This window comes from Lissotriton helveticus, chromosome 8 (assembly GCF_964261635.1).
Source record: "Lissotriton helveticus chromosome 8, aLisHel1.1, whole genome shotgun sequence".
Lineage (NCBI taxonomy): Eukaryota > Metazoa > Chordata > Amphibia > Caudata > Salamandridae > Lissotriton > Lissotriton helveticus.
In genome coordinates this window covers 1710234479-1710259484 of record NC_136069.1, presented here as the reverse complement: position 1 = coordinate 1710259484, position 25006 = coordinate 1710234479, and the positions used below count along the sequence as shown (strand labels likewise).

General features: G+C 47.1%; 1 protein-coding gene across 1 annotated transcript in view; it reads left to right on the top strand.

Annotated features, from left to right (window-relative positions):
- Positions 1-25006, top strand: part of LOC144773655 (tyrosinase-like) — a 154924-nt gene that overhangs the window by 87311 nt on the left and 42607 nt on the right. The window contains exon 3 of the mRNA XM_078658804.1: positions 4689-4893. Coding sequence (XP_078514930.1) covers positions 4689-4893 — 205 coding nt within the window. The remainder of the gene's footprint in view (positions 1-4688; positions 4894-25006) is intronic.

The following is a 25006-nucleotide window of genomic DNA, read 5'->3' as shown; positions in this document are numbered from 1 at the left end:
GCTATCAACAGAGTACTCCTTGACTGTACTTGTCACCACAATGCTGGCTCCATCTCCTGCGGAGCATCTGATGTCCCTGCCCTGCACATTGAAAGAAGAAGACAGACTCTGCAAATCAAAGTGCTCAAGGACTGAACTAGATTAGGCAAAAGCCCCCCTGGCCTGAAAGAACAAAGGATTTTGGGTATAAAAGTAGGAGCCCTGCTCCTAAGAAATCAGATCCTGTTTACGCCAAGAAGAACCTCTGCCCGTAGAGAAGGACCTGGAGAAACTACAAGGAGGAGTACTGTCTCTGACCTGGGAGACTGGCCTGTGGTGGGTGCCTTGCTGCAAGAAGGAGAGGAAAAGACTGAAGTGACTTTTGAATCTACTTGTGCTTTTAAAAACAATCTCCAAGGGCTTGTGGGTGAGCTTGCCCCCTGAACTGAGCCCAGGAACATTGAGCTCTTCTCCTGCCTTCGCTAAGAGCTGCTGGACTGCCTGTGTCTGTGCCTGCTGGAACTGCGCTGACATCCTCCGTGGCCACACTGCACTGCCAGAGCCGCCCAGTACGTCGCGTACGGGCCGCTGAGTGCCACGCTGTCCGCCTCGAAGAAAGCCTCTTCCCAGCCAAGTACGGCTCGTACGCTGTAAGCGCACCGGACCGCACCGCCCTCCTAAGCTCCTGAAGCCATGCTGCCCAGTATGTCTCGTACTGCTTGTTGAAGTGCCGGGCTGCCCGCTCCAGAAACCGAAGGTACGGCTCAAACGCCGCTCCATGTCACGAAATCCGCTGAGACCCGGACCGCCCGCATCAAATCCCTGTGACCCCCCACTCTACGCCGAGCTCAGAAACAGCGCCCCGAGCCGGGACCACAGCGTAGAGGGGCCGCCCACTCTCCCAGGCTGTTCCACGACCCACACGCCGCCTACGAGCCGGACTCTCCCCAAAAGGTACTCTTTTCACACCCCGCACCTTCAGTGCGCACACTTCGGGCCGGACAGGCCCCAACGATTGTGCCTGCCTTTTCTTTGACACTGTTCATTGTCCCGGGTGAGTCGGACAGAGTGCGCAACGCACACTAAAGAAAAAGATACGCTTGTTTAAAGAACCTTTTTGACTAAACAGTATTGTGGCTTCATTAGTAACGTTATTGTGATCTTGTGATAAGTCTGCTTAAAGTATATATATAAAATACCTATTTTTATATAACAACCGCCTGGTGTCCATTTGTGGTATATTCATGGGTTACTGTATGTGGTCATAAATGCTTCACCAATAACGCTCTGAAGTTTAGCCTTGTCTGCTCGCGCCATGCAACCTAGAGGTTGAGCAGGGGTTATTTTAAAGAGTAAGTCCCTTGCCCTGACTAGAGGAGAGGGTCCCTGCTTGTCACAAGTACTTACCTGTGCCAACCAGAGACCCTCAAATCTAGCAGTTCGTCACTGAGCCCCTCCCTCTTCAACATCTATGTGGACCCCCTCGCAGCCATCGTCCGACCATACGCCCTCAACATCGTATCCTACGCCTACGATATCCAGCTCATCCTCAACCTCACAAAATACCCCACTACTGCCAAACTCAACTTCTCGAAATAACTTAAACCTAAAGCGAGCAACTGTTTTTCAGCCTGGTTTAATGCAATGTCAGTAATGTTGATTATGGTTTTGTCCACTGAGGCTAGCGTTGCTGACAACGTTTCTTCTGCTGCCCACTTTCTTTGGTACGTTAGGCATTTGTTTGTGTTCCACGGTTGTAAAGTCTGTTTTTGCTGTTCCCTGATAAAATCCATCTCCTCTGCCAAAGTTAAATGTCCCATATCTGATCTTGAGTCGGACAAAGGTTCCCCACTGCGTTCTGATTCCCTATCACTCGGAATTTTGCTGACGTAAGATGTAGAGGCATACGTGTCTTTGTTGGCATTGGGGGTCGTTTGCTGTTGACTTTTTTCTTGATTAGTTGTCTTTTGTTTTTTAGGCTAATACTCTTTGCGGGCGATGGTAAACACGCGTCCTTGTTCGTAATCATTCTTACCACGTGCAAATTTGTACGTACTTCTATTTTTGATAATGTTTTTTTTTAAATGTTCTTTAATTTCTTTAATGCCTTTTTCAATGGAATCTTTGTTGCTAGAATTTTCCAGTTTCTCAAGTTCATTATGAATACATGAAATCTCTCTCATATTTGTATCACAGTTGATTTTGGCATATTTTATGAGTAAACAGACCAAGTGCATTTAGTTATCCAGGTTTCTTTCCGCCCATTCTTCTAGTAAGAGCGGATTTGGGCTCTCAAAACTAGGGGTTAGCATGATACTGAGTCCTCAGAAAGACACACATTCACTGGATGATGTCATCAGTGATGTCATCAGTGATGTCATTTGAGATGTCATCAGTGATGTCATCAGTGATGTCACTGACCATGTCATGAGTGATGTAATATGTGACGTCATCAGCAGTGCATTGCGGGCGCGCGAGTTATAGTTAGCTGAACTAACTATAATGGGGGAATTTCAATGGTTTTGTATGAGTGAAATGTCCAGCTAACTATAACATGTGTGAAACCTATGGTTTTTTAGTACATTTCTAAGATTTTTTAAATGCTAATTCCTAACTATAACGTGTGTGAAACCTATGGTTTTTTCAGTGAATTTCTAAGGTTTTTTAAATGGCAATTCCTAACTATAATGTGGCTGAAACCTATGTTTTTTTCAGTGAATTTCAAAGGTTTTGTAAATGATAATTTTTAAATGTATTAATTGTTATTTTTTTTTTATACTCATTTACTACATTATTTTAAATTATTTATTTTTAGATATTTTATTTGTAAAATTACATTACTTATTTTTAATATATATTGATTTCTTTTTTTTATTGAAATTTTAATTTTTTTTGTATTTAATATTTTTTGTAATTAATATATATTTTATATATCAGGCAATGATATCCTATGAAAGGAAATTCAAGTTACTGGTAAGTACAGTTAAATGTACTTTTCAGGAATAGTAGTGAGCTAGATTGGGGAATTAATTCCTCTTCAATCCTGAGGTCCCCCGTGAGCCATCTAGCCCACCAGGTACCTCCAGTATGCACCAGGTAGCTGTGTTGCAGAGAGGTGTTCAAAGGGCACGCCCCCTTTTTACAACACTCAGTTACTGAGTCACAAGAAAAAGGGTGAAAAAGGTTAAAAAAAACTAGAAAAGGGGGCAGGGTAGAAACTCTGTGACCCCCTTGACCTGCTCAGGGGGTCCCACAAGGACCCCCAGGACCCAAAAAAGCTTTTTTTTTTTTATTATTTTGGCTGACTTTGCGCTGGTGGTGTGAATCCGGCCAAACTTTTTTAAAAAAAAAGAAGCGCAGTATCCTGGGCTTCTTTTTTAAAAAGCCCCCGGGTGGGGCAGGTCCTGGGGGTAATAGTATTTATGGTGTGGGGGCCCTTGGGGGCCCCACTGCCCCGGGGTGTACCACCTCCCGGGGCTTTATGATTTATTCACGAGGGCATGTGGGCCCTCGCAGCCCCAGGGACCGCCACCTCCTAGGACCACCTCAGGCACAGGTATGGGCAAAAATACAATCCCAACCAAAGGCCCTTCAAAACATTATGGGACAATATTCTAGAGTGCAGTGAATATTATATTATCCAATATCAAAACATTCCTCAAGGAGCAGGCTCTGTGGCTCAGCTGAGAGCTAATACTATAATATTCACTAAACTCTAGAATTTTGGCCCATAATGCTTTGCGGGGCCTTTGGTTGGCATTGTATTTTTGTCCATAGCTTTGCTTTAGGTGGTCCTAGGAGGATGGGACCACCACCGAATCATTCAGTATGATATGCTCTTTGTGTTCAAGTCATCCGCTTGCCCTCCCACTAGGTAAGGGTTGACTCCAAATCATCACCTCTCTCATTGCCTAATGTTTTTCAAACTTCAATTTTGTGAATTGGTTATATGCTTTTTAGCATGTAAAGGAAAAATGGATTTACCAAAGGGTTGTGGGTACAGTAGGTAACTCCATTGCGTAGCGGAGTTGGAATTCTTGCATGAATTCCCTGTTTTCAATGAAATGGTACTTACCAAATCTCTGCAACTTCTGATAGCGGAGCAGAGTTCATTGCCCAGGGTTACTGCCGACCTGTTGTTGTTGACGTTTCTGGTAAATGTTTAGTTATTGCATTGTTTTCAAGTAAATTTGTCGCCTGTATTTTTGACATTTACAGCTTCTTTTGCATCTCTCTCTTCATACCCCTTTCACCTGCACCTCTCTCCCTCTGCTACTTTTGCCCACATCTCTCCCTGTGCTCTTTTTGCTCCGCATCTCTCCTTGTGCCCATTTTGCCCCGCACCTCTCTCCTTGTGCAGTTTTCTCCCGCAACTTTTTTCCTGTGCTCCTTTCAGTTACAGGCTGCTCCCTCCTTCTGAATTGACGGATTATTTGATCTAAACAATTTTTTTGTGTGATATAGAGCTATATGCATGTTATATATTGTGTGGATGTTGCTCAAAACGTAAGCTTGTTCGAAACTATACCCTTCCACTATTGATTTTACATGAACCACTATATCCTCCCGCTATTGATTTGCCACACAATTTGGTGTCTTTAATGGCTAATGTAATGTAATAGGTAATATACTGCATGGCTAAACACTTATAAAGTCCTAAAGGCTAAACCTATTTGCTATGCCAATGCTTGTACTGTATTTTGTTTCAGATCGTGTGTGAAAACACGACTACACACAGCTTTTGCCGACATGACCCGAACCCAACTAAACGGGAGTTCCTCACGAGGACCTATACGCCCAAGAAGACTTGGCCCTCACAGGTGGATGTGGACCGCTGCATCTCTAACTGGCAGCAATATGACGGCTATCCATTCGATGAAAGGACAGAAAACTGCTTCCGGCCTTGCATAGAAGGTAAGCCTATCCCTTTTAACCCGATTAAAAATAATGCTTTTATTACCAGGTTGGCTTGGATGTATGACATTACAACGCATGGTTTTACATCGCATGCTTTTACAACGCGGTTTTTACAACGCATACCATTACAACGCATAGTGCTTTTAGGCGCTGGATAGTGAATTGTTTAATTTACTATTCCAACTCCAGTCCCCGTGGATAGTAGGGTAGGTGTTGGATAGTACATTAAATACATTCCCTATCCTAGAGCGGCCCCCAGCGCAATGCGTTGGCATAGTTTGCGTTGTAAAAGTTGCATCATAAAGGCACTGCGTGGTAAAAGTTGGGTTGTAAAGGTTGTTTACCGGTTGGCTTATTCACTGAAACAGCTGAGCTTTTTCTTGAATTCTTGCAGCTACTCATGGCATTGCATTCTGCATTATTCTTTAAGTAGCCACAGGAGCAGTTGTCTGCTCTCACACAACCATTAAAATCACAATTCAAACGAGTCACATACCGTAGGTGTGAACCTTAGGCCTCGTGCCTATTTCCTGATGGGAAATGTTGCTGTTTATCTTTTATTGCACATTGCACTTTGCTCTCATTAGGCACTGACCGAAGCAGTTGTCCGCACCTGGAGTTTTGAAAACTGCTAAAAGTCTGAAAGGTATTTGGCTTGTCCTTTCAAGACAACTTACATGACTACTGCTTGTAATGGCATTTTGTTAAATGTAAAAATGTTTAGAATGCTTTTTGGCTTAGAATTTTTAACAGTCTACATGTCATTGTTATGGTTTTACATAATCACACAATAAACCAATTATAATTATTATTTTTAAAATGCTTTATTTTAAGAGCAACAGCTGCAACAACCTGCATGGAATAAACTGCACTGGTGCATGAAATAAAATAAATGATTCGGTATACTGTCTGAACGTATGCCTGTGGTAGGGAGACTCCTAGGCTGACGCCTTACTGTTGCAACCGATACTACCTCCCAGATAGAAATAAGCTGTGCCACCCCTCTCCTGTGTCTAGTATCATAGCTCCAACCCAGTGCTTAATGTGAGCCAGTGGCTCGGCACCAGCACTTGACAACACCGGCTCCTATGGCAGTCTGGCACATGGTGGCACTGTTTGTCTGATATAGAGATGATAACAATAACAGTTGGTTATTAATTCAATATACCTTATGGCTATTAGCTGTCTTTCAAGCCATTCCTACTACTTTGAGGGCCTGGAATAGTCCACATTGTCACACTTGTCACCTCAGCCAACACAGTGCACCCTTCCACAACTGGTCCAAGGTCACTCAGCAACTATGGATGGATGCTCTCAGCACCACACAGCCCATAGACATCACCAATGTGGACAACACAGTACAGAACTTCAACGACTGGATCATCAACACCGCCAACCAAGTCAATCCCACCAAACTAGCAGAAAAAACACACAGACCCGCCAAAAAAGCCAATCGGTACAGCCCGGAACTGAGAGTATCAAAATGTATATGCAAACAGCTCAAAAGAAGATGGCGCAAAAGCAAAAACCCACACACAAAGAACCACCTTCAAATCAGTCCACAACGACTACAATGGCAGATCAAAGTGGCAAAAACAGAACCTCTAAACCACTGGATCAATAGCAGCACCAACCAAACCAAGGTACTCTTCACCATTGTCAGAGAGTTAACCTGCCCGTCAGCCAATGAAAACTCGTTCCCCATCAAAAGAACTCTGTAACCTCATTTACCATTTCCAAAACAGGATAGCAGCCATCTATAAGTACTTTAATCCTACAGCCTCAGTTCAAACACCACTGCAAACCACCTGGTTAACTCATTGAAACGCCCCAGCACACCGACCACATCCACCCTTATGAATTCACTTCACTCTGGAGCACCAACTGACCTCTGCCTCTACCGACTTTTCAACCTCGGAAGAGATGAGATCTGCCGCCAACTCACCTCCATCATCAACACCTCTCCGAACATAGACACCTTTCTCGATGCCTGGAAACACGCCGAGATCGGACCCCTCCTCAAGAAACCCCTGGCAGACATCAATGAACTCCAGAACTACCATCCCATCTCACTACTCCGGATCCCCGCTAACATACTGGAGATGCCCATCAAACTACAACTCACTGAACACCTGGAAAGAAATAACTTGCTAGACCCCTCCCAATCAGGATTCAGAACCAATAACAGCACTGATACAGCTAATATTTATGAAATCCTCACCATACACAACAGAGGAGACTCAGCTGTCCTGATCCTGTTTGACCTCTCCTCTGCCTTCGACGTGGTCTCCTTACACACACTCATCGATTGCCTACACCAAACTCTTATAACAGACAATGCTCTTAGATGGATGGCATCCTTTCTCACAGGAGGCACACAGAAAGTCTGCCTCCCTCCATTCACGTCACATGCCAAGCACAACATCCACAGCATTCCCCAAGGCTCAACACTCTTCAACATCAACATGACTCCACCCGTAGACCTTGTCAGATTGCACAACGTCAACATCATCTCCTAGGCCAATGACACACCACTTGTCCTATCGCTCCCTGCCGACCAATCCCCAATGAAGACCAACGTCCACTACTGCATGAAGGACGTCTCAGCATGGATGAAGGACAACCGCCTAAAACTTAACAAGGGCAAGATGGAAGTTCTGATCCTCTGCAAACACCCCGCACTTTGGAATGACTTGTGGTGGCTGTCGGAACTCAGACCTACCCCCACGACGAAAGGCCACTGTGCAGCTTCGGCATCATTCTAGACAGTGAACCCTCCAAGAAATGTCAGATTAATGCCATCTTCTCAGCCTGCATCTACACCCTCTGCAAGATTGGAAGACAGTCACGCATGCCTCATCGCCAGCTGATTGGACCACGACAATGCAAAGTATGCAGACACCACCACCAAACTTATGCAAATATTCCAGGCGGTCCAGAACTCACCCACCAGACATATCCTCAATATGCCCAAGAGAACCCACATCACCCAGAACCTGAAAGACCACTACTGGCTCCGCTTCAGAAGAGATGACCATTCAAGTGCCTGACCCACGCCTAGAAAACCCTCAAAGACCAAGGACCCACTTCCTTGAATCACAGGCTACACTTCCAATGTCCCCCCAAGAACATCTGATTTACATACCTCGCCCTCATGCAGGTCCCTCTGCTACGCCACTGCTGCACTGGAGGATGATCCTTTTCCCATCACGCCGCCAAAACGTGGAACACCCTCCCCCGCCACATTAAACCTCGCTGACTGACTTCACGAAGGGACTGAAGACCTGGCTCTTCGAGCACCTGAAAACCCTTTGGGGTGACAACCGCGCCCTATAAATACTACTTTATTGATTGATTGACTTGTAGGGTTCCACAGTTTTAGTTATGTTGATACAGTCTTTGGCGGCGCTGGCAGGAGCACTGGGCTAGTGCACGCTGCAGGGGCTCCTGACGGGGGCCCAGTACTTATATTCTTGCAAATTAAGAACTGCTTTAGCCGTGACAGTAGTGACCTCATGGAGCTGAAAAGATCATGAAATGCAAAAGTGTTTCAATACTGGAGCTGATTCAGAGCACCAGTGCATTCAGTGCACTAGAGGCAGGGGCATATTATCAAGAACGGCGATAAAATTATCGCCAGGAAACTGCCGCTAAAACAACGATAATGGGCTTGATAATATGTCCTTGTGAATTCCCATAGTACCCCAAGTTCTGGTGTTAACCTGGGCTGCCATTATCGCCGTTTTAGCTGGAGTTTTCTGCCGCTAAAGCGGCGATAATTTTATCGCCGTTCTTGATAATATGCCCCGCAGTTTCTACAGGGGTGAGATGCCAGCTTATCGGTATTCGAAAACAGGTTTCACCACCATCCCATCCATACTGGGTTAATAATCAGCTCTTGGTTTATTTCTGAGTGTCTCTGGCCTCTCATGTGGCCCCTTTACTTCCCCCACTCCCACTGTGTGGATGTGTGACCCGCCTGTCCTCCTTTCACACAGACTCCACCCTCGCCTCTTGCACCTCGCAATCTGACGTCTTTCTTTCTGCCCCCTTGTCCTCGCCGCCTGAGGCTTTCTTCTTCTTCCTGGACCCCTGCGTTGTGTGATTGAAGTGTTTGTTTTTCTTTTAGTTTCTTGTACTTTGTTGTTTGGGCTAGTTCTCTGCAAAGGGTGCTCCACATCTCAATCTGATTGCTGTAGCGCATTGACACATGTTGTTGAAACATAGCACTTTAGTAACATGCACAACTGACCCCTTAACTTCAGAAAATGTGCCACCTTCCCGGAGAGTTGGAAACATGCCGATCTGAGCGCCCTCCTGAAGAAACCCACAGCGGACCCCACGACCTCAAGAACTTCCGCCCCATCTCGCTCCTCCCCTTCCCGGCCAAAGTCATCGAGAAGACCGTCAACAGACAACTCTCCGCCTTCCTCAAGACCAGCGGATCCCTCAACCCCTCCCAGTCCGGTTTCCGAGCAAACCACAGCACCGAGACCGCCCTCATCGCAGCTACCGACGACATCAGGTCCTTGTTCGACAACAGGGAAACTGCTGCCCTCATCCTCCTTGACCTCTCAGCAGCCTTCTACACCGTATGCCACCGCACCCTGATACAGCGCCACAGCAACACCGGAATCCAAGGAGTGGCCCTGGAGTGGATCATCTCGTTCCTCGCCGGAAGAACCCAGAGAGTTCGCCTCCCCCCGTTCCGATCCGCGGCCACCGAAATCATATGCGGCGTTCCGCAAGGATCCTCATTCAGCCCCACCCTCTTCAACGTCTACATGAGCCCTCTCGCAGCCATCGCATGCCAACACAACCTTAACATCATCTCCTATGCCGATGACACCCAGCTGATCCTCTCCCTCACCAGCGACCCCGCCACCGCCAGAGCCAGCCTCCAGGAAGGAATGAAAGACGTCGTGGAATGGATGAAGCTCAGCCGTCTGAAACTGAACTCAGACAAGACGGAAGTCCTCATCCTGGGACCATCCCCTTCTGCCTGGGACGACTCCTGGTGGCCCCCTGCCCTGGGCACCGCACCCAACCCAATGGACCATGCACGCAACCTGGGCTTCATCCTAGACTCCTCCCTCACGATGACCAAACAAGTCAACGCTGTCTCATCTTCCTGCTTCAACACCCTGTGCATGCTCCGAAAGATCTTCCGGTGGATCTCCACCAAAACCAGGAGGACGGTCACCCAGGCCCTCGTCACCAGCCGTCTGGACTACGGGAACACCCTCTACGCTGGAACCACAGCCAAACTCCAGAAAAGACTACAGCGCATACAAAACGCTTCTGCACGACTCATCCTGGACATCCCTCGCCACAGCCACATCTCTGCCCATCTGAAAGACCTGCACTGGCTTCCCGTCAGCAAGAGGATCACGTTCAGACTCCTCACCCACGCACACAAGGCTCTCCATGACATGGGCCCGAAGTACCTCAACAGCCGCCTGACATTCTACACACCCACCCGCCAGCTCCAATCCGCCAGCCTCGCCCTCGCCTCCATCCCACGAATTTGCAAATCCACCACCGGAGGAAGATCCTTCTCCTACCTGGCAGCCAAGACATGGAACTCCCTCCCCACCCACCTACGGCTGACCCTGAACCATCTCTCCTTCAGGATACAACTCAAGACCTGGCTGTTCGAGCAGTAGCGACTCCCCCCCAGCGCCTTGAGACCCTAGTGGGTGAGTAACACGCTTTACAAATTAGATTGATTGATTGATTGATTGATTGATTGATTGATTGATTGATTGATTGATGGAGTCAGGCCACGGTGGTGGATTTGGCCCACACAGACCCAGCTGTTTACACATATTCTGACATAAACACAGCGGAAAAGCTTCATAGGGGATGTTTGGGGGGTTATACCCCCACTAAAAATGTTATTCTGTAATAAATAGTTGTGTGAAAGTGTTTTCGGTTGGGTATGGTGCAGTGTCTGTCGGATTTTACCTGGGATTGTTACATAAACACACACATACACACACACAAACCTCTTCGCTCTGTTTAGAAGGCCTTACAAAATGTTGATTAGTTTTAAAAATGTATTGTAAGTTTAAGTGCTCCTGAAAATCTGCACATGTCTGTCTTTCCAGTGCCCCTTAAGCCCAACTAATGTAGTGCTGTTTCCCAGCATGTTTTCTCAGAAATCTTAAACTCCCCCTCCCCCCAATCACATTGGCCAAGCTGAATGAACAGAAGGAAACAGTCAATCAATCAAGAAATTTGTATAGCGCGCTACTGACCTGGAGGGTCTCAAGGCGCTTTGGGAGAGGGGGGTCCGCTACTGCTCGAACAGCCAGGTCTTGAGTTGCTTCCTGAAGGAGAGGTGGTCTTGGCTCTGACAGATGTGGATGGGGAGGGAGTTCCACGTCTTGGCTGCCAGGTAGGAGAAGGATCTTCCTCCCATGGTGGCTCTTCGGATGCGTGGAATGGCGGCGAGGGCGTGGCTGTTCGATCGTAGCTGGCGGGTGGGAGTGTAGAAGGTCAGGCGGTTGTTGAGGTACCTGGGGCCCAGGTCGTGGAGCGCCTTGTGTGCGTGGGTGAGGAGTCGGAACGTGATTCTCTTGTTGATGGGGAGCCAGTGCAGGGCTTTCAGGTGTCCGGAGATGTGGCTGTGGCGGGGGATGTCCAGGATGAGTCGTGCGGAGGCCTTCTGGATGCGTTGGAGTATTTTCTGTAGTTTGGCTGTGGTTCCGGTGTAGAGGGTGTTTCCGTAGTCCAGTCGGCTGGTGACTAGTGCCTGGGTGACGGTCTTCCTGGTTTCCGTGGGGATCCATCGGAAGATCTTTCGGAGCATGCGTAGGATGTTGAAACATGATGAAGAGACGGCGTTGACTTGTCTGGTCATCGAGAGGGAGGAGTCCAGGATGAATCCCAGGTTGCGTGCATGGTCCGTCGGTTTGGGTGCGTTGCCCAGGGCCGTGGGCCACAAGGAGTCATCCCAGGCAGAGGGTGATGATCCAAGGATGAGGACTTCGGTCTTGTCTGAGTTCCGTTTCAGGCAGCTGTTCATCATCCACTTTGCTACGTCTTTCATCCCTTCGTGTCGGTTGGTTCTGGCGGTGGCTGGGTCGTTGGTGAGGGAGAGGATGAACTGGGTGTTGTCAGCGTAGGAGATGATGTTGAGGTTGTGTTGGCGTGCGATGGCCGCGAGGGGGCTCATGTAGACGTTGAAGAGGGTGGGGCTGAGTGAAGATCATTGTGGTACGCCGCAGATGACTTCGGTGGCCTCGGATCTGAACGGGGGGAGGCGGACTCTCTGGGTTTTTCCTTAAAGGAACGAGATGATCCATTCCAGTGCCTTCTCTTGGATTCCGGTGTTGCTGAGGTGCTGCACTAGGGTACGGTGGCAGACATTGTCGAACGCTGCGGAGAGAGGTCCAGGAGGATGAGGGCCGCTGCTCCCCCGTTGTCGAGCAGGGTTCAGATGTCGTCAGTGGCTGCGATGAGGGTGGTCTTGGTGCTGTGGTTAGCTCGGAAGCCGGACTGCGAGCAGTCGAGGGATCCGTTCGACTCGAGGAAGGTGGCAAGCTGTCTGTTGACGGTCTTCTCAATGACTTTGGCAGGAAAGGGGAGGAGCGAGATGGGGCGGTAGTTCTTGAGGTCGGTGGGGTCTGCTGATGGTTTCTTCAGGAGGGCGCTGAGTTCGGCATGCTTCCAGCTCTTCGGGTAGGTGGCGGTGTTGAAGGAGCAGTTGATGATGTCCCGGAGTTGGGGTGCGATGATGGTGTCGGCCTTGTTGAAGATGTGGTGGGGGCATGGGCATGGGTCGGTTGGTGATCCGGAGTGGATGGTGTTCATCGTGTGGATGGTGTCTTCGGTGCTGACCGGGGTCCAGGCGCGGAGGGTGGTGGTGGGGGGCGTGGGTTCGGTGGTTGGGTGCGTGGTCTGTGCGCCGAAGCTGTTGTGTATGTCGGCGATCTTGCTGTGGAAGAATGAGGCGAGTGAGTCGCAGAGTTCTTGCGAGGGGGTGATGTCGGTGGTTCCGGCGCCAGGGTTGGAGAGCTCTTTGACGATGCTGAAGAGTTCCTTGCTGTTGTGTAAGTTGTTGTCTAGTTGTTCCTTGAATGCTGTCTTCTTGGTGGTGTGGATTAGTTGGTGGTGTTTGCGGGTGGCTTGCTTGAGGGCAGTCATGTTGTCGGTAGTAGGGTCTTTGCGCCAGGCTTTCTCGAGGGTGCGGCAGTTCTTCTTGGAGTTCTTGAGATCGTCGTTGAACCAGGAAGCTTTCTTGCTACCGGGCCTGCTGGGATGGTTTTTCAGGGGTGCGAGGTCGTCAGCGCAGTTGGTGATCAACTGTGTGAGGTTGTTGGCTGCTTGGTTGGGGTCCGTTGAGCTGGCGGGAGGATTCTGGTTCAGGGCTGTGGTGAGCTGGTCGGTGGTGATCTTGTTCCAGCTCCTGCGGGGAACTGTTGCGGGTGGTGGTGAGTCGTGGTCCTTCTGAAGCTGAAGTGGATGCAGCTGTGGTCTGTCCAGTGGAGTGGCTGAAGGAGATGAATCTGCTGGAGGAGAAGACTGGGTCGAGCTTGTGGCCGTGTAGTGGGTGGGGGTGTTCACCAGTTGCTTGAGTCCGAGGTTGGCGAGGTTGTCCAGCAGGGTGGTGGTGTTGCTGTCATTGTTGTTCTCCAGGTGGAAGTTGAGGTCCCCTAGGAGGATGTAGTCAGTGGAGGAGAGGGCGTGTGGGCTGATGAAGTCTGCAATGTCTTCGCTGAATTGTGCGCGAGGTTTAATATTCGTACCCTAAAGTTAACGTGTAATCATTTTCAAAAGACATGACAGACAAGACCTAAAGTTTAAAAGTTTAGTCAAAGAAGTCAGTACAGAAAAGTATGAGCAAAATCATGAATCAATAGTTAAATAGGCATAGAAATCAAAAAGAATATATAGAACAATTCTGTAAAGTTCTACTGGAAATCCAACATAGATTTGCCTTCTAAAGAAGGGAAATGTAATGGGTCATAGCTTAAAGAAATTCCATCCTGTTATAGGACTCAAGACACATGGTGGCAGATTAATAAAAATTTCACCCAGTGCAATAAGTCACCTTGCTGCACTATGTCAAAGTGAAAGGGCAAGAGTGCATGTATTTAACATTATATGGCGGCGCGTTTCTGTCCTTCCCTTGTGCTCCACTGTGTCAAAGGGAAAGAGCAAGAATGCACCGTATTTAACATTATATGGCGGCGTATTCCTGCCCTTCCCTTGCGCTCCACCGCATCAAAAGGAATTGGCAAGAATGCAGTGTATTTAAGATTATATGGTGTTGCATTCCTGCCCTTCCCTTTTGCTCCACTTTGTCAATGGTAAAGGGCAAGAATGCACCGTACTTAACCTTACATGGCGGCCTGTTCCTACCCTTCCCCTGTGCTCCGCTACGTCAAAGGAAAAGGGCAAGAATGCATCGTATTTAACATTACACAGTGGTCCATTTCAGCCCTTCCCTTGTGCTCCACTGCATCATAGGGAAAGGTCAAGAATGCACCGTACTTTACATTATATGGCTGCCCGTTCCTACCCTTCCCATGTGCTCCACTGCGTCATAGGGAATTGGCAAGAATGCACAGTATTAAACATTTTATAGCGGAAAGTTCCTGCCCTTCCCTTGTGCTCCACTGCCTCAAAGCTAAAGGGCAAGAATGCACCGTTCTTAACCTTACATGGCAACTCGTTCCTGCCCTACCCCTGTGCTCTGCTGTTTCAAATGGAAAGGGCAAGTATGCACTGCACTTATTATTATACGGCGGCTCATTCCTGCCCTTCCCTGGTGCTCCACTGCATCAAAGGGAAAGGGAAAGAATGCACGTACTTTACATTATATGGCGGCCCGTTCCTGCCCTTCCCATGTGCTCCACTGCATCAAAGGGAAAGGGCAAGAAAGCACCATACTTAACATTATATGGCGGTGCACTCCTGCCCTTCCCTTGTGCTCCACTGTGTCAAATGGAAAGGGCAAGAATGCACTGTATGTAACATTATATGGAGACGCATTCCTGTCTTTCCCTTGTGCTCGACGGTGTCAAAGGGAAAGGGAAGAATGTACCACATTTAACATTATATGAAGGCGCATTTCTGTCCTTCCCTTCTGATTCACTGCGTCAAAGGGAAAGGGCAAGAATGCACCACATTTAACATTATATAAAGACGCATTCCTGCACTTACCTCACTTAAGGAGCACCCACCGTGAAAAGATTCAGCAGCTTTTTTATAGAGTTGGTGAAATGTATATAAAGTGTGCTGCTTCAACCGCCACAGTGGGTTTGAACAGGCTTGCATCTTTTCGACATGAAGATTTTATAAAATCATGACCATTGGGCCAGTAACTGCGAGGACACACTAAGGGATTTCCCCTTTTGACCACACCTGCATCCGGCAATGGGAATTTTCCTTGACACTGAAGGTATTCTTGCAGTACAATGGGACTCCCTATGGCAGCCCATACAGAAGTGTATTTCTGGAAGAGAGGACAGACAAACAACCATCTGTGGTTGACTATTCGGTATCTGTATCAGGTCGGATTAATACCTATTGAAGGTTTGGTTGTTAAGATCTACAACTGTAGAATTACATCACACAGACTACTATATATAAGGACATTTGACTAACATTGATTAGTATTGTACTCGTAGATGCAGTCAGTGAAGGGAGTATTGGACTCCAAGTATGAGCAGCTCTCTCACCATGCCAATTAGCAATCCTCCAATAAAAGGGCTATTTGCAGTATTTAAATATAAGTATCCGAAGGTTGTCTGTGTTATTCAACCAAGCATTGCGAAAGGCTGACCACCAAAATGTGTCTGCTGGTTGAAATAAAATTGATTTGAATATTTATTTTAACCCCACAAATGCACCCCTTTTTCTGTCTGGAATAGTTTGGTGAGATGTGGTTATAGTTAAGACCAATTATCCATATGAAAATATTTTTTTGATATCCTATATCTTTGACGCCGTTTGACTAATCATGGCGAAATTTTCAAAACTAATGGTTCACTCAGGTCAGCTCCTGTCTTAAAAGTTTGGGGGCAATTTGTCAAGCAGGGGCCAAGAAAAAAAGGGGATCCCAAGAGATGTTTTCTCCATGTTAATTTCCATTAGAATTTTGATACAGGCTACAGCTCGAACTGCTGAACGGAATTTCGCCAAATTTGGCAAAAAGGTAGGTCTTGGTCCAGGAAGCGTGCTTTTTTTAAGTGGTGTAAATCGGTTCCGTAGTTCCAGAGAAATTAAAAAATAAAAATGTTTATACCTGAGCAATAAGGAGGGTTCGCGACTCCTCATGAGCATGAACTGACTTCTGATTGGATGGCAACACTCTAAACCAGGAAGTGTTGACGTCTCACTTGCCTCTTTCTGCACTTTGTGTGCTTATTTCTACACCTCTGTTGCTTCTTTCAGCAATTCTCTTGCATCTTTCTGTACTTCTCTGACTGTTTCTGTATCCCTCTTGCCTCTTTCTGTACTTGTCTTCCCTCTTTATGCAACTCGCTTTCTCCACCTCTGTTGCCTCTTTCAGCAATTATCTTGCCTCTTTCTGTACTTCTCTTCCTTCTTTCTGTACCTCTCTTGCTTCTTGGTGCACCTATCCTACCTCTTTCTGCACCCCTCTTGCCTCTTTGTGTACCTCTGTTACTTCATTCTGCAGTTCCCTTGCCTCTTTTTGCAGCTCTGTTGCTTCTTTCTCACTGGTCTTGCTTCTTTCTGCACCCCTCTTGCCTCTTTCTGCACCCCTGTTCCCTCTTTCTGTACCTTTCCTGCCTCTGTCTGCACCTCTCTTGCCTCTTGCTGTACCTCTATTGCTTTTTTCTGTGCTTCTCTTGCTCTTTCTGCACCATTTGTGCCTCTTTCATCACCTCTGTTGCTTCTTTCAGCACTTCTCTTCCTTATTTCTGCATCTTTCCTCCTTCTTTCTGTACCTCTCATACCTCTTTGTGCACCTCTCCACCTCCTTTTTCTGTACCCCTCTTGCTTCTTTTTGCATTTCTGTTGGTTCTTTCTATGCTGCTCTAGCTTCTTTCTGCACCTCACTTGCCTCTTTCTGCACTTCTCTTGCTTCTTTCTACAGCTCTGTTGCTTCTTTCAGCAATTCTCTTGCCTCTTTCTGCACTTCTCTTCCTTCTTTCTGCACCCCCTCCTCCCTCTTTCTGTATCGCTCTTGCCTCTTTCTGCAACTCTCTTGCCCCTTTCTGCACTTTACTTGCTTCTTTCTGCACATCTCTTGTCTCTTTTGGCACCTCTATTGGTTCCTTGTGTACTTCTCCTGCCTCTTTCTGCACATCTGATTTAGATGTAGTTTTAATCCCCCTGCCCTATTAATGGTAATGTTAATGTTAATAAAATTTGTGCAGCGCACGAATACCCTCAGGCGTCTTGGCACTAACGTAGTAGGGCCTTACAGGGGAGGTCATGCCAATCACAGGGGTACCCCAACCCATAGTGTTCCCTAGTGTATGTTAAAGTTAATGTTACTTGCATTTGTAAAGCGCTGCTGCTACCAAAAAGGTGTCCTGGCGCTAGGGTGAAGTGCCTACTGACGGAAACTGGGAGATTGATTTATATACTAAATGCAACCTAATTGGTAAAAAGCCATGTTTTTAGGCCTTCTTGAAAGCCATCAAGTTGGTCATGTGTCTTAGATGTGGAGGGAGGGAGTTCCAGGCTATGGCTGCATTAGCGATAAAACTTCGGCCGCCCCAATTGGCTTTTTTCGTCTGGGGCGTAACTACCAATTTGGCATCCAAAGATCGGAGTGTTCTTTTAGGAGAGTACCATCGGAAGTGATGTTTTAGGAATTCTGGTCCTGTTCCATGCAGTGCTTTGAAGACCAGAAACAAGGCCTTAAACTTGGTACTCTTCCTCATTGGCAGCCAGTGTAGTCTTCTGATTGAACCTGTGAAAAATGCATATTTGGGCGTTCCAGTAATGAGTCTGGCAGCTGCGTTCTGGAGAATCTGTAATTTATTCATTAGGCCTTGTAGCTTGAGGTAGAAACTGTTACAATAGTCCAGTTTAGACATTCCTAATGCAGTTACTACCATTTGTTGTGCTTCTTTAGGAATTAGAGGCATGATTTTTTTGCAGGATCTAAGGGTGTACGAGATAGAAGATGCCACTGAGTTCATCTGGTCCTGAAACTAAGAGTGTCATTGATCCAACTTTCCAGGTTTTACACTGTATGTAGTTGTTTTCACTTTATTCTAAGTGTCTTTCAGCATAGCACTGGCTCGGGGTCTGGTTAGTCAGAGTCAGTTACCACCAGTGCCCATCAGCAAAAAGTTGGGGGCACAGGAGGAGTTTCTGCTCCTATGTTGGTTCTTTATACACATCTCTTCTTTTTCCTGCACTTTTCTTCGATTTCTGGATTACTGTTGGCTCTTTCTGCATTTGTCATGCTTCTTTCTGTGCTTTTCTTCCTCTTTCTTCACATGTTCTACCTTTGTAGGCATAGTTAGAAATTAGCATTTAAAAAACCTTAGAGGGGGAGGAGCCAAGCTCGCGTCCGAGATGGCCGCGTTTTAGCTCGGCTCCGTTCGCTCTCCTGTCTGAAACATCTATCCTGTGTTTTATCCTGCCCCGGGAAGTATTCTTAGATGAGCAGTGGAACGACGACATTTCACAGGCACTTACCGTTTGCTCCGTTTGTTCTTCGGTGCCGCAGATCCTGAGCTGCACCCCTGTCTGCTTCGAGGCCTCCGGAGCGAACTGGCCTGACGCTCCCTGGCGGCGCCCGGGCCGGGCGGGGCGCTGTGGCTGGCCCTTGGTGGCGGTGTGGATTCGGTCGGAGAGGCCGATGTGCAATTAGACCGGTTGCGGCTCTCCGGGCCTGGTCCGGCGGTCCTGTGGCCTGGTGTTGGGGCGTTGCCTTCCATGGACGGGGTTGACCGTGTATGTGGCTCATCTCCCCTTTGTTCTCCGGTCCGGCCATTTTGAGTTCCTCCGCCCGGACTCGGAGAACGGTGCCGGCGGCGTGTGGGGAGCCGGCGAATTGCCTTTTTCTGGTGGCTCCCCTTCCTGCTTTGGTGGTGCCTCTGCTGGTGGTTGGCTGTATCCTGTTTTGCCCCGCTGGTGTCCGGACGGGGGTCGGAGTTTGCCGCGGCCCCGCCGGGCTTCTAAGATGGCGGCCAGCCCCATGTCTCTCGGCCGGGCCGAGACTGGCGATGCTGGCCTGCCGCGTGGCACGTTTGCTGGATACCGTAAAGGTGAGCCTACGCTTGGCGACATCCTCGCCGCCTTGCGCTCCTGGGGGGCTCCCATGGCCGCACCTATCATTATCCTGGAGGGGGAGCCTTTTGCTGGGCCTGCCGGCCCCCCCCCCGGTGTGTGCGGCGTCATCTCTGTTGTGTGCTGCTGGAACTTTCCTGGAGGCCGTGGGCCCGGCGGCTGCAGTCGGTGTTGGTGTACGGAAGTCCACTGCCCTCCTTCATCCTGTGCTCCCTCCTGTTCAGGACGTCCGCCAGCCGGGTCCCGTCCGGACCGGCCTCGATGGATCTCCCTCTCCCTTTTTGCCTCGAATGGCCGAACGAAGATCCTGTGATTGCTCCGTTGGATCGGCTTTCCTCATTTTGTCATCGGAACTGTGCCTGCATTGCTTGAGGTGGTTGCTGTACTTTCCGGTTCATCCGGGTCGCGATCGCTATGACTTGTGTGTATTGCTGTTATGACTCCCTGTTATTCATCTCCTGTTCCACATGCTCTGGTTCCTTGTGCGTTGGACGACTACAGCTTGCGGGAAACAAGGACAGGGTTGAGATGAACTTGCCTCGATGGACTATTATTTTGTGGTATGGTCGGATGATCCGTTTGTAACTGTATGACTATGTTTGATACTTCTTCATGTTCCTTGAGCTTATCCGTGTGCTTACTATCTTCCCGTGGGCTCTGAGTATTTTCGGACGGGGGGGTGGGAGCTGATGGGGTTTTGATTATATGGCTCCTCTCCCGCTGTTACTTCTCTGTTTTCCCTTCCCCCTTTTTTTGTCTAAGTGGTTCTTTCTTACTTATATTTCTTCTATATTTCGGGTTCTGATTAGGGCGACAAGCACGCTGCTGGGGGGTAGGCCATAGCCTTCTGCAGGGGTGCAGGGTGGGCTGTGCGGGGTGGGGGGGTCTGTTTTATTGTGTTTTCTTATTCCTCCTTTTTTTGTTCTATGGCTCTTATGTATCCTCTTTTTTCGTGGCGCGGTGTCGGCATGTGGCCCCCGGGGGTGTTTTTGATGGCATGGCCCGTCTGGTATATCTGCCGTCACGGTGTTACTACGCATTCATTCCTCCTGTTACCACTAGTTCCATGTGCCAAATTAGTCTTGAGTGCTTTGTTGGCCGTGGGGCGCGTGCAGTGATGCTGCGCCCTCACTTCCCCCCCCCTTTTTTTCCTATGTCTTTTCATCCCCCCTAATTCTCCTTTCCCTCTCTTTTTCTTTTCCTCCCCTGGGTTGTTGTAGCAGAGGGCATTTTGTTTTGCAAGCTTGATTTTAGCTACTGTATTATTGTGTGTTCACGTAGTGGTGGGAGGGCGTGGAGCAGCGGTTGCGATTGTTATTAATGTGGGACTCACGTTCTGCCTTTGCCAAAATGTGTCTGTTCTTTTTGACTTTTCCTGTGCTCGATACTTCTGCTTGCTCATGGCCCACCACGACCCTCTGGACTTTACGGACTGTCAATATTCTGCGACTCCCTTTCTTCTATTATAAAATTAACCTTCTTTTATCCTGTCCGTGGTGGTTACTCGGAGGCTCTTTGCCTTTGCTTTTCATATAGGCGGTTTTGATATCCTGTTAAAACTCCTGTATTGCCTGGTATGTTTCTTTCATTGTGGTAGCCGGCCCGGTGGGTTGTAGGCCCGTATCTGTGAGCGCTTTCTGTACAATAAAGGTTTTAAAAAAAATAAAAAATAAAAAACCTTAGAAATTCACTGAAAAAACCATAGGTTTCATGGACGTTATAGTTAGAAATTAGCATTTAAAAAACCTTAGAAATTCACTGAAAAAAACATAGGTTTTCAGGGACGTTATAGTTAGTTGCATATTTCACTGGTGCAAAACCATAGTAATTTGGCCGTTATAGTTAGTATACCTAACTATAACTGGCGCCCCCGCAATGGAGTGATTGGATAAGTTCGTAGTGCTGGCTGGGCGATTGGAGAAGTGCATGGGTAGTGACAGTGGGATTTCTGGAGTGCATGGGTACTACCTGGGTAATTGGAGGAGTGAATCAGTAGTATGTAGGTGGTGGTTAGAGGTCTGCATGGGAAGTGCTTAGGGGATTGTAGCAGTGCATGTGTTAGTGCCTGGGCCATTCCATAAGTACATGGGTACTGACAGGAAGATTAGAGCACTATAAAAAGAGTGCATGTTGAATTTATAAGTGCTTGGGTTTTGGCGGTGTGATTAGATAAGTACACACATGTCACATCAGTCCTGCCCCCTCCCTTCACCACTGTACATATATGCCCTGTGGTGAGTTTTAAGTCCCCATGAAACCTGAGGGGCCCTGCGTCCCAGTTAGCCCACCAGGTATCTGCAGTAAGCACCACAGTGCTGCGTTGTAGAGAGGTGGTCCTAGGCCACGCCCCTTTTCCCCCCTCTCTGCAACGCAATTCTGTTGCACTTATTGAAGTGTTATCATGCTGATGTATTTACCCCCTGAAAAATGATGTGCACACAAAGACCTCTGCAGGCTGATCTTACCTCAGTTTAGCTTATCATACAGAGTTTGCCCCCTTCACCATGGCGCCCTGTGCAATGGCTCCCGCCACACTACCCTAAAGCGTCATTACAAGACCCACCATCTCCAGCTTCATACCCGCTCTGAAAACCTACCTTATCTAGATACACAGAATACTACACACATTGCATACACCAGCTAACAAATTTCACAGAGGTGGAGCACAGCATAACAAAATGCTTCTTCTTATATTAATTAAATAGCTATAGAGCTCTAACGATCTTTTTGTATTTCCACCGGACTCTGAACTTCATTAATTGCTGATTTTATTTTTACCTTCATTGAGGTTTTAGTGGAGCTTATTTCATACATTCTTTCTTTCTTAATTGTTGTCCGTTGTCAGAAGCATAACAATGATGCCATGGACCCTGGTGGGAGCAAGGAAAATTCCTTCTGTGGCTGCTGTTGGGGTGATAAAATAAAAGAATTGTCAAGGTTCAATAGGCCTCTCAGGGCTCTGTGACCAGGTGCTACTGCAACAGCTGCATACATGATAGCCAGCCTCTTCACTGTGGTTCTTAACACATGTCACAAAGTTGAATCTTGGCCTGTTCAAGTCCAAAATGAACAGGGTAGGACCCAAAAGGAGCTCTGTACAGTTTTAAATTCTGAAAACTTACATAAAACACTCAGAAGACATCCCCCTCTCCTCCACTTGCATCTGCTCAGTGTCATGAGGTAATAGTTTACTCCACTACCCACTGCCAATCTTTCTGACATTTTATGACTCATAATGTCTTCTTTCCAGCAAGTTGTGCATTTAGTTATTGAGATGGTTCGCAGGAAATATAACACATCCATTAATAGCCCTAAATCTATTTTATTTCCAATTGAATGGGAACTAACTCCTTGATATTGCACCTTCCAACACTTAATATTTTAGCGCAGCCCCAGTTATTTTGTCAATACTCTTCTTCATTGAAGCAAGTTGTCCCAACATTCTACTGCATCATTCACTTTCATTATTCCAGATCCCAGATAAGACAAATAGAGAAAAGAAACACACAGGATGCTACATGCATTCCAGACACTAGCTCAGACATTCAGGGAATGGGGTCACACAGGATACTACACTGTCATAAATCGGGTATCTACTTGGCACCCTTTCCAAGTAGGTACCTCAAGCCTACTCAGTGTAAGCTGGAAGCACACTTAAAATTTCTCGCCATGCCAGATCTCACCATTTTCAAGCAGAGGATTGATGTTTGTTATCCCGATTACTTTATACAAAAATGAAGCGAGATTACCTACATCTATACTAAACCTCTCCCTACCCTTGAGGGACACAACAGGAGAAACATATTTCATTTCACTTTTAGATACAATTTCTTGTTTTGGGACCTGATCCTGACGCAACATTCTGAAGAAATAAGTGGCTTGTTTTGATTAATTGGTTCTGGTATTTAATTACGCCCCCTTTCCATCGACACATTTTTACATTGATATCTAGTATCTGGTATGGTATATTTGTGGCTTTCCTGATGAAGGTGCTTGGGTCGCCGGAACCCGCGTAGACTCGATCCCACGAAGATTCATCTATGATCGAAGCCACTCTATTATCTCTAAGAACACATATACTCATTGCAATATTTTATTGTTCACTAACGGATGTAAAAACTATCCTTGTCAATCATCAGTCATGACTATATCAGAAAACTGTCTTTAGGATTGTAACAATAGCCCTTTAACAGTATCAGATTATATTTGCATCTTGAATCTGTATTAACTTCACTTGATCATGGTAAGTGTATCCCAATGAGAGATAGTTGTGTCATGAATTACTCCCTTTTTAATCTGTCATGAACTGCACAGATATTGTATATCATTGATTTTAATGATATTTTGATAAAATAAAATGTTATTTTATGGTTTGTTTCCATGTGTACACCCAACCTTTTTTAGAATGAATTAGTAATTATTTTACATAATGCTACGTTAAAGAGTAGTTGCCCAGGGATTGCATTTTCCTTTTCCTTGGAACTGATATCAGTAGTAGGGGTTCCTGATACATGCACTGCACACTTTAAATTAACCTGTTTTCACTCTCTGGTAGGTTGGCACAGAGCAGGCAGGCTTAACTTAAGAGGCAATGTGCAAAGTATGTGTGCAACACATACAAACACACACACAGCAACACAATGAAAACACCACCAAAAAGACTCTACATGGACTTAGAAAAATAGTGAATATTTATCTGATTAAAAGAAGACCAAAATGACAAAACTCCAATTAGTTGAAGTCAAGATATACATGTTTAAAGAATAAATGCAAAAATAGTGCTTAGATGTCACTAGCAGGTCCAAAGTTCAGGCCAACCAAGGTGGAGGGCAGGCAGGCTAACAGACTCTCTCAGGTCTAGCTGAAAAAGTACCTTGGATGGAGCAAGCATAAATGTCGAGAGCAAGCTGCGTCAGTTTCAATTCATGCAGTGGTTTCCTGCAACGTCATCGGACTCCATAAAGATGAAGGCAATGAGGCATTTTGAGCCGCACAGTGCATTGTCATTGGGCCACATAGGCTGTGGAAACGTTATTGTCGAACAGCCTTTACATCAGCGTCAAAGGGTGATGCATCAGTGCCAACCAGAGCAGTGGTGACAATATGTCGGTTTTGAAGCAAACCAGCTACAGAACCACTTCTGAGGCCCAGGACTGGAGGAGGCACCTCAGGAAAGGATGGGACACACATATGGCATGGTCCAGCAGCACCATCAGGATTATAGGAAGTCTTTTGTGTCCTGAGACTTCAGAAAACAGGAGGCAAGCCAGCAAGCCCTTAGAGTAACTCTGGGTTCAAGTGAGATGGGTCCATACCGTGTCCTCAGCAGGGCAGAGATCAGAAGGCCACAGGGCAGCTCAGTAAAGTAGAGACACCGTTTCTCAGAACAGTCAGGAAAGGAAAGTGGCAATACAGCACAGCAGTCTTTACTCCAGCAGACTTCTTCCCAGGTCATGTGGTGTACTGAATTGGTAGGGCCAGAGCCCCAGTAATTACAGCTAAATGTGCCTTTGAAATGGAGAGTGAGTAAAAAGCAGCTCTTTAGGTACGCAGGTCCCATTTCATCCCAACAATGTTTGACAGACTATCTGTAGCGGGTAATCCATCATTTGTGTGATCACAGGACACAGCCTACTCAGATGTAAATGTGTCCTCCCTCTCTACCTTCCTACCCACAAAGGCTATCAGAATGCAGATGAATATAGACTAGTCTTCTATCACACCCATTCTTCCTGCGTTTGTGGCTGGCTGGAGGAAATGCACAATGTGTAGCTGTCAACCAGCCCAGACATGTATTAGAGACAGTCTGCAGGCACACAGAGCTAAGTTAGGAGCAGAGAAATGTCCCCCTTCTAAAAATAGGATTTCTAATATAGAAATT